This window comes from Dermacentor variabilis, chromosome 7, assembly GCF_050947875.1.
Source record: "Dermacentor variabilis isolate Ectoservices chromosome 7, ASM5094787v1, whole genome shotgun sequence".
In the NCBI taxonomy this organism is placed as follows: Eukaryota; Metazoa; Arthropoda; class Arachnida; order Ixodida; family Ixodidae; genus Dermacentor; species Dermacentor variabilis.
Genome location: NC_134574.1, coordinates 172,774,032 through 172,789,794, shown reverse-complemented (window position 1 = coordinate 172,789,794; position 15,763 = coordinate 172,774,032). Strand labels below are relative to the sequence as shown.

General features: G+C 42.6%; 1 protein-coding gene across 2 annotated transcripts in view; it reads right to left on the bottom strand.

Moving 5' to 3' along the window:
* Window positions 1–15,763, bottom strand: part of klar (klarsicht) — a 684,286-nt gene that overhangs the window by 354,194 nt on the left and 314,329 nt on the right. The window contains exons 4-7 of one of the 2 annotated variants that reach the window (XM_075700314.1): window positions 8,891–9,054; window positions 5,243–5,568; window positions 1,654–1,728; window positions 371–522 (exon numbers count right to left, since the gene is read on the bottom strand). In XM_075700314.1, the coding sequence (XP_075556429.1) occupies window positions 371–522; window positions 1,654–1,728; window positions 5,243–5,568; window positions 8,891–9,054 (717 nt within the window). The remainder of the gene's footprint in view (window positions 1–370; window positions 523–1,653; window positions 1,729–5,242; window positions 5,569–8,890; window positions 9,055–15,763) is intronic. The other variant, XM_075700315.1, reaches the window with a different exon arrangement.

The following is a 15,763-nucleotide window of genomic DNA, read 5'->3' as shown; positions in this document are numbered from 1 at the left end:
GTTTTCAAAGATTTCAAGCAGGTTTATGAACCCTGGGATAGAGCATTGGGCAGCAGTGGCGGGTGACTAGGTTCGAAACCCATTGCTGAGCGCATTTTTTTTACTTATTTATTATTATTATTTATTGAGAACTTTACTTGGAATGACAGACAACGGCACATAGAACTTTGGGGAGATAAGCAAAGGAAGCTTTACTTTGAAAGCAGCATCACTCAAGGCCCTGAAGTCATACAGTTCCAAGTCGCATCTGGTTTCATACAACATTCGGTGCACGTTCAACAATTCTGTTGTGAACGCCCCATCACATGCATGGCGGCTTACAGTGATGGTGTACACTGTCCCATGAGTGAATACAGCTTGCAAGTCTCACCCTGCACGTGGCAATGAGCTCATCATTCATGAGGTAGTTGTAGTTGGAGCTGAGGGCCTCCCAGAAATCATCCTTCCGGGGCTCCAGTCCATTTCGCTGTGACAAGCTGCTTGGTGAAATGTTATCCATACCTTCGCTCAGTAGTGGCTGCCCTGCACAACAAAAGAAACTGCACATTGTCGCAGTTGCACAAGACCCATCACACATTGTCATCATTGCAAGCATTTGAACAATGGTGCACATATCATTGCGATCTTGTACCTTACTTTTAAACGGCTCTTTGCTTAAAGAATGATAGTCTAACGTTCAAAAGTTTCAGCCAAGTGAAACAAGTATGCTAAAATGAATACCTACTTGAATTGATGAGCAAAATAAAGTTCTGAAGGATTACAGTGCAAGAGGTGAATAAAGTTACTGAATTTGCATAAGCCACAGCAAGCTATAACATACTGTGCACTCGCTTGGTGCTGGCTGGGATTGTAATGGCAACAGTGGAACAAAGGATTACAGTGCAAAAGGTGAATAAAGTTACAGAATTTGCATAAGCCACAGCAAGCTATAACATACTGTGCACTCGCTTGGTGCTGGCTGGGATTGTAATGGCAACAGTGGAACAAAGGATTACAGTGCAAAAGGTGAATAAAGTTACAGAATTTGCATAAGCCACAGCAAGATATAACATACTGTTCACTTGGTTGGTGCTGGCTGGAATTGTAATGGCAACAATGGAACAGTTGCCATTACAATCCCAGCCAGCACCAAGCGAGTGCACTATGCATTTGCAAGTGCCACCTGTGCTGGGACTAATAGCAACTGCAAAGTAGTGCAGAGCAGAATGTTCCACAGGTTCAAGGAAGACTTTCTGGCAATATAACCAGAAAGAACAAGAGCTTCATCAGCAATCAAGTCCCAAGATAAACATAAACTGAAAACGAGGTTTGCAAGGAGAAAGCGGCCAGGAGCCAACAATACGATGTCAAAGAAATTATAAAATGGTTGAAGCAAGAAGTAAGAAATGTTAAAACAAAAGGGACTGCTTGCACCAGTTGGACACAGGAACAGCCTGAACGTAAGACACCATTCGGAAGATGACCATGCATTTGCTGCTGACATCATAGCACTAAAACTGATGGGAACAGCAATTGAGAAGGAAGTGTTAAGGCAAAGTGCATGCTGCCATTTGACTGAATACCTGGATTCTGCACGTTGCATGAGCCAGTAATATTTCACCACTCTGTTTTGTTCTGACATTTACGCACAGCGTAGCGATATCTCTGAAATACCTTTGAAGACTTTGCTCCTCCTGCCTGTCGATGCCACATCTAGCTGTTGTTTGTTCTCAAGTGAAATTTCACCGTCTACAAAAAAAAAAAAAGCATTGTATACACTGGAGTTTGCAAACTTTCTTTTTTATGAGTTTGTCAAAACATGAAAACCGCTTTCTGCTACATCTTTAAATTATCACTCCTTTTATTTAGGTACACAAAGAGAACACATGGCTGCTGATACGCTTCATAGAAGTAAATGGAAAGAAGAAAAAGAAAGCATGTTGATTAGGTGCACAGACAGAACGTAGATCATCATCATCAGCCTATTTTATGTCCACTGCAGGATGAAGGCCTCTCCCTGCGATGTCAAATTACCCCTGTCCCGCGCCAACCAATTCCAACTAGTGCTGGCGAATTTCCTAATTTCATCGCCCCACCTAGTTTTCTGCCGTCCCTGACTGCACTTTCCTTCTCTTGGCACCCATTCTGTAACCCTAATGGTCCACTGGTTATCTAACCCATGCATTACATCACCTGCCCAGCTCCATTTTTTCTCTTAATGTCCACTAGAACATCGGCTATACCCATTTGCTCTCTGATCCAAACCGCTCTCTTCCTTTCTCTTAATGCTATGCCTAACATTCTTTGTTCCATCGCTTTTTGTGCAGTCCTTAACTTGTTTTCGAGCTTCTTTGTCAGTCTCCAAGTTTCTGCCCCATATGTCAGCATCGGTACAATGCATTGATTGTACACCTTTCTTTTGAATGATAATGGTAAGCTTCCAGTCAGGATCTGACAATTTCTGCCGAATGCGCTCCAAACCATTTTTATTCTTCTATGAATTTCCTTCTCATGATCAGGATTCCATGCGTTTAATTGACATAGGCAAACAAACTCCTTCACAGACTATATAAGCTGACTGGCAATCCTAAACTCTTGTTCCCTTGCCCGGCTCATTATCTTTGTCGTATGCATATCAATCTTCAACCCTACTCTTTCACTCTCTCTGTTAACGTCCTTAATCATTTGTTGTAACTCGCCTCCAGTGTTGCTGAACAGCGCAATGTCATCTGCAAACCAAAGGTTGCCGAAATATTCACCGCTGACCTTCACTCCTACGCCTTCCAAGTTTAATAGATTGAACAATTCTTACGAGAACGTAGTGAATAGCCTTGGAGAGATTGTGTACCCTTGTCTGACCCCTTTCTTTATAGGTATCTTCCTACTTCTGGAGAATTAAGGTAGCTGCAGAATCTCTGTAGATATTTTACAAGATATTTATGTAGGCATCCTGTACTTCTTGATTATGTAATGCGTCTGTGACTGCTGGTATCTCTATTGAATCAAATGTCTTTTCGTAATCAATGAAAGCCACATAGAGAGGCTGATTGTACTTTGCAGATTTCTTGATTACCTGATTGATGACATGGATGTGATCTATTGTAGAGTCTCTTCCTGAAGCTAGCCTGTTCCCTTGGTTGACTGAAGCCCAGTGTTGCCCTTATTCTATTGGAAATTATCTTGGTGAATATTTTATATAATACTGAAAGTAAGATAATGGGCCTATATTTTTTCAATTCTTTAACGCTTTCCTTTTTGTGGATTAATATAATGTCGGCATTCTTCCAATTATCTGGGACCCTTCAAGTCGTTAGCCAGTTCGTATACAGGGCTGCCAGTTTTTCAAGCATTATGTCTCCTGTATCTTTGATTAAATTGACTGTTATTTCATCTTCTCTTGCCGCTTTTCCCCGCTTCAGGTCTTGCAAGGCCTTTATAAGTTCATCGCTAGTTATAGGAGGAGCCTCCATAACCTGTTCATTACTACTTCGAATGGAGGTATCGTGGCTGCTCTGGGTACTGTACAATATAGAATTCTTCTGCTGCTTTTACTATATCTTCGAGATTGCTGATGACATTACCCTGCTTATCTTTTAGTGCATACATCTTGGTTTGTCCTATGCCAAGTTTCCTTCTCACTGATTTCAGGCTATGTCCATTCTTTACGGCTTCTTCAGTCTTTCTCACGTTATAGTTTCGAACATCACTTATTTTCGCCTTGTTGATCAGCTTATTGTTCGACGAATTCTATCTCATCTCTTGAGTAGGACACTTTCATTTTTTCTTGTTTCTTTATTAGATCCTTCGTTACTTGGGAGAGCTTACCTACTGGTTGCCTTGGTGCCTTACCTTCCAGTTCAATTGCTGCTTCTGAAGCCAGCCCAGTTACGGTTTTATTCATTACCTCTATGTCATGTTCATTTCTCTGTTCTAAGGCTGCATATTATCTTGCAAGTACCAGCCTGAATTGGCCTACTCTTGGTGCATCTAGGTTGGCCTGTTTCTTCCTGACCAATTTTACTCTTTCTTTCTTCAAGCTGAGGTAAATTCTAGACCTCACTAACCTGTGATCACTGCACTTTACCCTACCTAACACTTACATAACACTTCTACATCCTGCACTATGCTGGGATCGGCAGCAAGTGTGAAATTTATCTCATTTCTTGCTTTACCATTAAGGCTTTTCCAGGTCCACTTTCTGTTGTTACGCTTCCTGAAGAATGTGTTCATTATTTGCAGCTTATTCCTTTCTCACGAATTCTACCAGCATCTCTCCTCTAGCGTTCCTAGAATCGACACCATAGTTGCCAATTGCTTGTTCACCAGTCTGCTTTTTTCCCCACTTTTGCTTGAAGTTGCACATTACTACACTATATTGAGTTTGCACTTTTCTCATGGCTAATTCAACATCTTCATAAAATTTATCTATTTCATCATCATCATGATTGGAAGTTGGAACATAGGCTTGTACTTACAACTACTGCTACCATTTGATTAATGGTGTAGAATTTGTCGATGTTGCCTGCTATGTCCTCATGGATTAAGAATCCCATTTCGTATTGCTTCTTATCTGGGCGTCCTCAATAGCACAGGACATGGCCTTTAGTCAGCAATGTATAAGCCTCGCCAGTTCTTCTAACCTCACCAAAACCAATGATATCCTAAACAATGCCTGATAGTTCCTCAAGGAGTGCTGCTAAGCTAGCTTTACTCGACAGAGTTTGGGTGTTAAAGGTTGCCAGGGTCAGTTTCCATTGGTGGCCTCTATGGGTCCAGACATTCTTAGCACCCTCTTCTGCACTACAGGTCTGACCGGTGCCCTGGTCAGGTGTTCCACAGCTGCTGGGGACCGAAAGCCATTGGTTGATCGAATGAGTCATTTGGGATAGAGTGGCCAAATGCTGCAAGAGTGCTCATAAGGGTCCTATTAGCTAAAGTACCACATACATCAAAACAAATGCCTGTAAAAACCGGTTACATTCAGCATTGCTGTGAATAGCTTAAGCTGCACAGTTAGTATAAAGTTTCTCAGTAAGTTTGAAGATGTCCTACATACTGTATACTAACAATTGTTTGTGATAACACTCGAAGTGTTACTGCAGAAATGCACTATTAAAACTACATCCCTTCTACCACTATTAACACTGCTTGCATGCCACCTGAAACAGATTAAAACACAAAATTTTTATGGACATTTGGATTAGTGTGCAATTACAAAAATGTCTGCACACCACGGCTCAGAAGAAAAATAAACTGCACACACCGTGGAATTTCAAGATCCTGTCCTGAATGTGTGCTGTCCTTGTCCTACTCTTCTGTTGTGTCCTCAACTCGATGCCCCCGTGTGTCTTCGAGATTTCTTTGGCACTAGTTCCCATCGAAGTCCTGTCTCGGCTCTCTCGTCCCGTATTATGGCTACCATAATGGCTTTGGCTACGTCTTCCCTGGAGTCTTGCACATCCAAAGATCGATGCTGGTTGCTTGTCAAAGCTGCTGCAGTGACAAGGCCAGCTGCAGGAGACGTTGTCGTGGCTGTTCCCGTTGCTAGCGCGTCTCCTCGAACGTGTCGAGGCCGGCAAGGGACGATGCCTGCAAGTGACGAGTTGAGTAACAATGGAATCAAGGTCATTCACACAGGCGTTACTCATGTGAGGCACGTGATGGCGCTTCAAGCCCCATCAATCAAGTGAATAACTCCTAGCATACAAAGAACAGAAATATGGTATGTTAAAATGCTTTGATGGGAAATAGGTGCATTTTTGCCCTCTAAGCGTCAATTAAATTCCCCTTTAAGAGACAGTCCGGTTTTTTAGAAAGTCCCAATTAGAAGGCCACGCCCCCTCTTCCTTCATACATAGAGTCATATTTCAAAACAGTAATTTTTCTAGGTGTAGTCTTAAACATGTGCCCAGCGGCTAAACTAGTCAAAGTGAATGAAAGTTAAAGGAAATTCCAAGAACCAACATCAAATTATGGGGTTCAGTGTCTCAAAGCAAAACACGGGCTACAAGGGGCACTGTACTGGGGCGCCTTTGATTCATTTTAATCACTTTGGATTAGCATGCACCTAAATCTAAGTACACAAGTATCTTTGCATTCTGAACACATCAAAATGCAGTTGTTGTGGCCAGGAATCAAGCTCAGCAGTAGAACACCATGGCCACAAAGTCACCAGAGCAAAGGAAAACAAAACACTCCAAGCTGTAGCGGCTATGTGCACCAACAGGATGGGCACCAGTTATATTGACAATCGCAAAAAACCTGGCAGTGGTGACAATGCTGACAACAGTGATTATGACGATGGTAAAATAGATGTGGGTAGAAGTGGTCTGAGTGATAGATCAATTATTATTTAAATTAGTTGACTGATGCTTTATTGAAATTAATCATTAGTGGTATGATGAGCAATATCAGATGTTAAAGGGACCCTTAAACGATTTTGACGATTTTGTACAAATGTACTGAGTCGTTAGAGTAGGTCCTTCTGATCATTAATTGACGTATGTAAGTGTTCCGCGTAAAGCGTGTAATTTATTATAAGGTTTTAAAAATGAACATTGCTGCCGATCACAGCACACCGCGCGGCAGAATTTTAAGCCACCGCTACTCATATGACGCAAATCACCCATATGACCCGAGTGGGGCGAGCTATCCGATTGACTGACCAGGGCGCATGATCGATAATTTTTCCAACTTTAAGGTAAACAAGTGATGTTCGTAATAGTTGTAATGTTAGTTAATTTGTTGCTATAGAAAGAAAGTAACATAAAGGGAATGCACAAGAAAAATTTTTCAGTACACTTAAGCACTTCTGGCACACAGCAAGTGTCGTCTGCTTGTGTTACAACGTGCTCCGTCTTTGATGAGAGCTCCGCCGTCAGTGTCGGTCTGTCTTTTTGCGAGCACTATGATTCGACTTTGTTGCGTTGTGGACTGCAAACGTAGCGACTGGCAATATGTCACGCTGCGACATCGTGTCCCTCTGCAAGCCAGTAGACGAGCGGACTGGCTGCAGCGCATCGGACTGCCGCTATCCGATCGGCGCCAGGATTTGCGCGATTGCGGCCGCCGCTTTACACCGGAAGATTACTAACGCAATAGCGTTTCGCGAGTCCGGTATTAGGGTAAATGCAAGCGCAGAGGGGACAGGGCCTGGCCGTGTCCCCTTGCGTATCGTTTCATGGGATGAACAGAAGTGCAAATGTGAATGGTCTGCACGGTGCAGCCACCTGGTGGCATAGAGCTCAACCAGACACAGTAGCAGTAACAAAATTTATTCTTCTTTGCTGCTGGTGTAAATTTTTTGCAGGAGTGTAATCGTTAACACATTGTTTTTGTAGATGTTTAAAATGGTTTACACTTGGTTAAAGCAATATTAGCTCTTTCTTTAGCTGGTTAAGCTCTGCGCCAACGGGTGGCTGGACCATGGAGACCGATCAGGCAGCTCACGTACGTCTACGCTAAAGTTCCTTCATCAGCTTGAGTTCAGGCTTCCACCGTTCCGTCAAAACGTTCTGCTAGTGTGTGGTTACCGGAATACCAGACACGTTCGGCGCTGCGACAGAATGCTCGCAAAGCATGCACTTCGATAGCTCTCGTTTGGGGCCGACGGCCAAGCGGCTAGCGGAGAGGTTTCGCGCGGGCGGGCTCCAAAACAACCGGAAGTGGATGATATGACGTCACATCATGACGCAGAACCAGTAAAGGCGGAGCTTAGTCCCGATGGCTCGGCGAACGAGTTGAGGAGGAAAAGCATGGCTAGGGAGGAAGGTAACTTGTGATCGCTTGTAGCTCCACTAATATGTAACGCTTCACTTAAATTGTAGTGCAAATGTTCTATTTAAGCTGTACCCTATGCGTCTACAAAATTTGTCTGAACCGTTTCGAGGGCCCTTTAAAGAATTCAAAACTAAACGCCCACTAGCTTGCTTTGAGTATTGTGTAAAATATTCACCAAAATGATTTCCAATAGAATCAGGGTAATACTTGACTCCAATTAACCAAGAGAACAACTAGGCTGGCTTCATTAAGGGAAATGCGTAGAGTAGATAACCCTACGCATATAGGGTAGGGTAGAGTTGGACCATTACAATTACAGAAGGGGTGCCAAGGGAAGGTAAGCGTAGTTGTGAAGATGGCAGAAAATTAGGTGGAGTGATGAAATTAGGAAATTTTCAGGTGCAGGTTTGAATCAGCTAGCGCAAGACAGGGGTAACTAAAGATTGCAGGGCCTTTGTCCTTCCAGTGGACATAAGTATAGGCTGCTGATGATGATGAGAAGCAAAATCAGGCAACCATCTGCACCAATGTCCACAGTTTCCCTGCTCAAGAACAAGAAAGAAAATGACTGACTTGATTGCAAAGTTTTGATTAAGACGGTATCTGTTTGTGTCTCTCAGAACAAAAGCCACCCACATGCGCTGCATTTTTGAGCCAGTGGAGAAAAAAATACACCGTCAGCAGCACTTGCTAGTGTGTATGCGTTAAGCAAAGTGCCAGCAACATGTAAAAGCTTTTGTGTCCCATTATAGGTCTGAAAGAAAATATTACACACTTCTATGCCTTTGCAGCTGGACATGTAATTTATTGATGTATTTATTTATTGTCTCAAAGGCCATAAATTAAAGGTATTACATGAGGTAGACTGAGTTTAATAAGCTTGATATGTCATCCCAGACAAAGTGATGTTCAAGCATTAAAGGCAACTGTCTATAGCACTGTTCACTTTTGCTTCGATGTATGAGCAGCTAACTGATGAGTTTTATTTAGCTCACATATGTAAATCAACAAATTTAAGTGAATGATTAATTAATAAATTTAAAAAGTTCCCATTATTCATGTTTAAATTTTTATGCATTGCCCAGCTTTCGTCAGAAGACATTATGCAGAAGCAGTTCACTAGCGCACTCACCTAGATGAGGTCAGGTACACAGTTCTGTTCAGCCTAAGCAGCGGCTGGCCATATGGACGAGTCAGTACAGCACACGAAGCCTCTGGCCGCGAGCAGTGTCGTCGCACCCTCCAGTTTGGTCGGCAAACACCGACACTGGGCGCGCGGCCATGCTGACAGGACACCTGCACAATGTGAAGAAACACAGCTGTGTCAGCTGGGACAAGGCATTTACTGGATAAACCACATATTAACATAACATGGCGCAGCCTTTGTTGAAAGAAACAACACCCTTAAGAGAATGGATTCAACCTAGACTTGGCTCTGCAACATAACAGCATATGGAACTTCCTGGAACGTTTAGAATTTTCTCAGAGCTGGGAACAAGTGTTTGCCTCACTCTCATGAGCTATTAAGCACTGCAGATGAAACAATAGGTGATGCATTCCAAAGTTGGCAACAATCATGCAAGCATCAACATACAGGGTTATCCAAAGGTAGAAGAAAACTCAAAATTCAATAAATAAAGAAGTGGAGACAGCAGCATGATGTGCTTCTCACAGAAATGCTCAGAATGACATTGGATTTCTTAACACTGAGAAATTTTACTGGCTGTATAACCACATTTTTCCCATATGACATATGCAACACATTATAGTGAACCCTCACTTGAGTGAACTTCAAGGGACCGAAGGAAATAGTTCACTTAACTGAAAGGTCACTAAACTGTATATTCACTAGACCAACATTAGACATGGCATCCATAGTGTTATAAATGAGTGAAATGGAATTTGTACATATGCACAAGTACAAGGTTCATAACAGTTATAATGCTGCCTTTCTCACTTAGAAAAAAAAATCTTTAATCTTCTCCACTTGTACTTTTAAAGCCCAGGAAGTAACCAAACTGTCTGAAGAGTCAATGTTTTTGTACACTTCTTCTTGCACAGCTTGCTGTTGAGACACAAAGTCTCTCAACTTTCCAATGTACCCTACAACCTCAGCTACAACCTCATCCCTCCAGGTTCTCGATGCCTCTAGGTCGGCATCTTTGCTTTCGCAGCAAATCGTTTTCCACGCGATCCCATGCCTATCCCAAAATTGTGTGAGCCATCCACTGCTTGCTTCGAAGCCACGAACGTCCAGAAGAAAGCAAATTCGTTCGCTTTGCCCTGTATCATCGGGCCGGACACTGGAATGTTTTGAGATTGTAGGTCGTGAAGCCATACCGCAACGGCATCGTTCACTTCTTTGAAGTACCCCATACAGAGTCGTTTCCTGGCGGGATTCATCGAAGTTTCTCCTACAAGTTTCGATTTTTGTTTCACAATCGTTGACAACATCGACGGTTCGATTCCATAGTCCTTTGCAACGTCTACTTGCCTTTGACCGTTGTCCAGGTGCTGAAGGATTTCCAGCTTGTCCGAGAGAGACAACTGCTTTCGTTTCGTCGCACTCATCTCGAAAGTGGGGACGCAAATTGCCATTGTTACTTAAAACTGGAAGGCTGAACGGAGCCGATGAAAAACACACCACGTGGATCGTAAAAATAAGCCTTGGTCCTCTGAGCGAGTTAGTTAAACTGAAATATTGACTGTTCCGAAATTCGTTTAAGTGAAACATTTTTGCATAGAATCTATAAAAAAACTGCCGGGGATTGTTAAAAAGTTCGTTATTCTGAAATATTCAATAAAACGACGTTCATACAACTGAGAGTTTACTGTACTAATGTGAGCTGTTATCTGCTGCTGCATGAACTATTGACACAACTGAAGTACCACATGCAAGTGGCTAATGCAACTAATCTTGCACAAAAATTGTCATTATTCATAAACACAGAGTTAGCTTAACCACCTCTAGAGATAAAGCTCCCCATAACACCTGTGCATTAAAATCAGTAACCGCAAGGACGCTGCCATGTTGCTACTCAATGCAGGTGCGCAGGCGCAAACGCCAAAATGCGATTCAGTTGAGATGCACAATCACCGCCATTCCAAGTCTTTCTCAGTATGTTCGTGCCTGCAATTGCATCTTTTCATGCACAGTTATAGGCCTCGAGATCTGGTTACGCGGCGCCACTGTACCGGTACATGCAGCGCCACGTGCGCCCATCCGCGGAGATTTCAGGTTGGGGGCAGTACTGTTCACGGCCGCGCCGCGCGCTGCGCGTTGTGTGGAGATGGCGTTGACGAGTGATCGGCGTGTGTTGTTTTGCTGTTTTCGAAAAATAGTAAATATCGATTGCTACTTCAAGAAGAGCTGCTTACGCATGGGTGCGAAGTTGTACTATAGGAGGCACGTTTACGCAGTAAGAGAAGAATCGGTGAACGCAAGAGGCCCGTCGGACATCGTCGGCAAATGTGTCGCCCAGATGAAAAGCGTGGACTACGATGTGCATCTAGAGGTGAGCCAATCCTTTCTTCAAAAAAAAGAAGTGCCTCAATATCGCTAACCGCTTCATTTCTTTTTTCTTTTTCAGTTGTCAGAAAATTGCAGAAATATCTTGCACGCAAGCTGTACATGCAAAGCCGGCTGCGGAGGCTGGTGCAAGCACGCCGCGGCCGTGGCGATATTCGTAAATGAATACGAATATACATCGTGCACGGATGTTCCATGCGCATGGAAGAAATCGTCATCGCGTCCCAACGTCGATGTCAAAAAATCAATCAAGGAACTCTATTCCCATACGAGAAGTTCGTTTTTTACTTTGTGTGTGTGATGCGACTTTGCCACTGATTGATGCAATCAATTTTGCAGGTCGACCTTTGCGGAAACCGATTCTGCAGATGGTGAGCCCTGCAGCTCTTTTCTCGCAGTTTGCAGGTGTAAATTGTGCCATTAAGGAGCTTGAGGAGCGCGGGGACATGATCCAGGTGTCGGCGACGGCACATCTAGGAGACGCAGACGACAGCTTCGACCGAGAGTTGCTAAAAAAAAATACTAGATGAGGAGGGCAGCATACACAGTGCGCTAAGGGTCACTTCGACCTCTCCTTTTATTCTGAAAACTGAAAACACGGTCTCAAAGATGTCTACCCCTTAAAAAAATTTCTACAAACAATTCGTCAAAAAAAAAAACATTGACCAAATATTAGAGATTGCCGAAATCACCAAGGGCCAGGCTGCCGTGGGGAGGTTTGATAATTTTTTATTAACATACACTTCTAATTTTAAATACATGTGACTTGTTTTAACTGAGACATGTTTTCTTCCAGATGGCACAAAGAGCGCCGCATCCGCCTAACAAGTTCCAGTGCCCACAAGGTGAAGACGAGGAGAAGTAATTTTGATCGTCTGGCCGAAGCACTAGCTGCACCGAAATGTTTTTCTACAGCTGCAACTTCACATAGTAAGAATTAAAATAAGCTGTATGGGCACCATGATTAGCCTTACTGCCATTTCTTCTTTAAATCTCTCTCAGTATGTGCAGAACATGCACTCGTGCAAAAGATAGCAAATTCTACTCTGCACCAGTGTCTGCTAAATGCAAGCATCTTACCAGCAGCCTTTTTATTGTAGTGCAGGCAATTATGAGCATTTTCTGCATGCAGGAAAGAACACCGAAGAAACAGCAAGAGAGGAACTCGTGATTTCTATGGGGCTTCGCATACAGAAGGTATCAAATCTGTATAATTTCCATCAATGCGTGGAAACTACATAATATGTTTTGTTGCAGATAGGACTTGTCATATCAGAGAAGCAACCGTGGTTGTGCTGGAGCCCAGATGGCATCATAGATTTCGGCGACTTGATTAATTTAGTCGAGATCAAGTGTCCATTTTCACTACGGGACAGCCCACTTATTGATTCCGTGAATGAAATGAGCTTTGTCCCTTGCATCCATTATGTTAATGGGCAACTTACTCTAAAGAGCACTCATCCGTATTTCACACAGGTGCAGCTCATGTTGTACCTATTAGTGCTCAACCATGCTTTCTCTTTTGTTTACTCGAGCAAGCAGAGTGGTATAGTTCACGTCAACCGTGATGGCGGCTTCCTCGCTGAATATATTCCTAAGATGGAATATTTCTACTTCACATATATTTTGAAGTGCCTCGCTCAGTGTTATCACTCTGCTCTCCGCTAAACGTGTAGCTCGGCAAGTAGACATGCACAAACCTCATCAAATGCTTCATTAGAGACAAGTGCTCATATTTCCATGCATGTATATTCCACAAAAAAATTTTTTTTTACAATGCTAGTGTAGAAGTGCTCATACACGTGCTTTTGTCACTGCTTCAGGAATGAGCCTAGTGAGTGAACAGTTGTCTTGTTGCACATGCTCAGTGCTGATACCGGGGGTATTTATGTTCTGTGTCTTTCCGAAAATAATACAGTTGTGAGTAAGCGCTCGTGTGTCTCCATTTCACTGTGTCCTTGCCAAATGTGCGTGCTAAATATTTCACTAAGAAATATTTGTACGAGTTCCACACAAGGCCATTCGTAGTTTGCTAGTGATCTGCCTAGTGTTGCCTACAGGCCACAAACCTGTTGCTGATATAGTTGACTTTTTCCCCCTTTCCATTAAATATTCTTGTGCTTTGTCTGCAAGCGTGAGTGCAAAGACAATAAATGTGAAACAAGCTTGGTGTTATTACAACAGAGTGCAAATGATGCAGCTTGCATTCACTGAGTTCCACTTTAGCCAAGTCATATCAAAAGGAACCTCATTAAAAGTACTGTACACAACACCATGGTGCACTATGTCAAGTCAAATTTTGTTATTTTACACACAACATAGATGAACATGTTGCAGCTGCTTTTTTTATCTTTTCAACTCTAAAGCATGATTATTGAAGCTCTGTTTGAGCTATGAGACACCATGGTAGAGGGCTTTACATTAATTTTCACTGTCTGGGTCTTCTATTGTGCATTAAATTAACATACACAGGTCTTTTGCATTTCTGCCCAAGGCTACAACTTGTTCCATTGTTAATACCAAGGTGAAAATCCTCAAACAACACAGTTCCTATAAAATCTGTACACAAGAAGAATGATAGCCCTAGCTCTCACAATTAAGTACTCCTTGCAATACATGCCTGAGGTCACATGCAATGGTTCCCTACATGATAAATGCTGGTAAAACGACTAATGCTGTCCTGAATTACCTGCAAATGCATATAATACAACAGTGAAAGTGAACCTTTTCACGTCAGTTTCAATTTGAAGGAGTAAATCTTCGTGAATTTCTTAATTTATTTGATCGGCGGCAATTTTCCAGCAGTGTTCCTGTAGCTGTTGTGACAGCCATAAACGCAGCAATACGGCGAATTGTCTTTCCTGGACCCGGTTTTCACAACCACGCGACGAGGCGCCATGCTCTCCTGCGTTGTGCGTCCACTTCGCATTCACCCCCTACCAATAATCGCCGTCACCCGCGACAGAGGGCGCTACGTGCGCGGCTTGAAGCTGCAGTGCACGAGCCCTATAGTCAAATTTTCTGAAAAATAAATGGAATGAACTTTCCACAGTGTCCATAAGTACATGATATATGTAAATGTTTGTTGTTGCATCAGATTTCGAATATTTTAGAGTTATGAAATTGAGAGGTAGCAACATGTGGCTGCCACTCTTTTCACCCAGCTTTTCCTCTAAGAGTCAGTACACTAAGCCTAAGTTAAAAAGATTACGTTTTTCTTTGCCTTTCTGTACAAAGTGCATCATGGTACTGTCTATACATTTCTAGAATTGTTAAAATGTGCGTTCTCTTGCTTTTGAACAATCCTGTATATACACATATATATCATGAATGCTGTAAATCATTGCAGAGGCTCTCAAGATTCACAGTTTCAGAATCTCAGAGGCCAATCTCCACTATTCTGCATCTCACCTTTTCATGACTAATTGAACAACAATAAATGCAGTAAGAACACATGCATATCCAAGAAAGAGAAAAGTCGTGGCATATTTTTTTCTTGTCTATTAAGAATTAATTTTCTGTGGAACAAAGCAAAAATTAACATGTAGAAGTACTATGTTCAAAATTGGCATGTGAACATCGCTACATTGAATGAATGCAACAAACCGCAGAATCAAGATGTGACAGAATAATAAGAAAGCTAATACAGTTGCAGCAATGCCTTCCCTCGACAAAAGTGATTTTTCAGCATGAATTTCACTACGCTAGGTATCACCGGAGGCCGAACACTCAAGAAGCTCATTAAAATGCAATGTAAACTCATTCAACAAGATGTAAGTTGTACAAAATCGTCCTTCTGTGCTAAACAGTAATCCAGAAAAGAAAAAAAAAAGTTTAATGTGATGTACCTGGAATAGCTTAGTTATTGTAGTGATGAGGACGACTTAGGGAAGCACTTCAATATCTCTGCTGCACTCCCTCACACCACTATAAAATTTCACCTTTTGTTTTCACTTCCGAGTTTACTTATTATGTATCCAAGGAACCGAAACTAACCCTGATTTTCAAGCTGTATTTGTTGTAAGGAAACGGTGTTGTGAGAAACTAGACACAGTTACGGATATCACAGATGCACAGGCCACTAAGGAAACATTGGTTTCATATTTTAGCATGCTTAGCAGAGTCTACAGTGAACAAATGGAAATATTTTGATTGCACGAGCGCAACCGTGACATTCGAGATCACCACTGCCTCCGAGGTTACTGTTCACAGTTACGAAAAGCGCGAACGGTCAAGGACGAGTGAAGACCACAGAACTCGTCCTTGTCCCTTCACGCTTTTCACAATAATGAGTGCTCACTAACTCGCGAAGTTTGCCATGCCATTTTAATCAAATAACTGCGCCCATGCGATCTCGCAGGCTCTGGCGCAATGCACCTATGTGCCTCCTTCACCTACAGCTGGCGCTAGTTTTCTATGGCCCCTTGCAAAGGGCTTAAAGGGACACCAAAGGCAAATACTAAGTCGATGTGGACT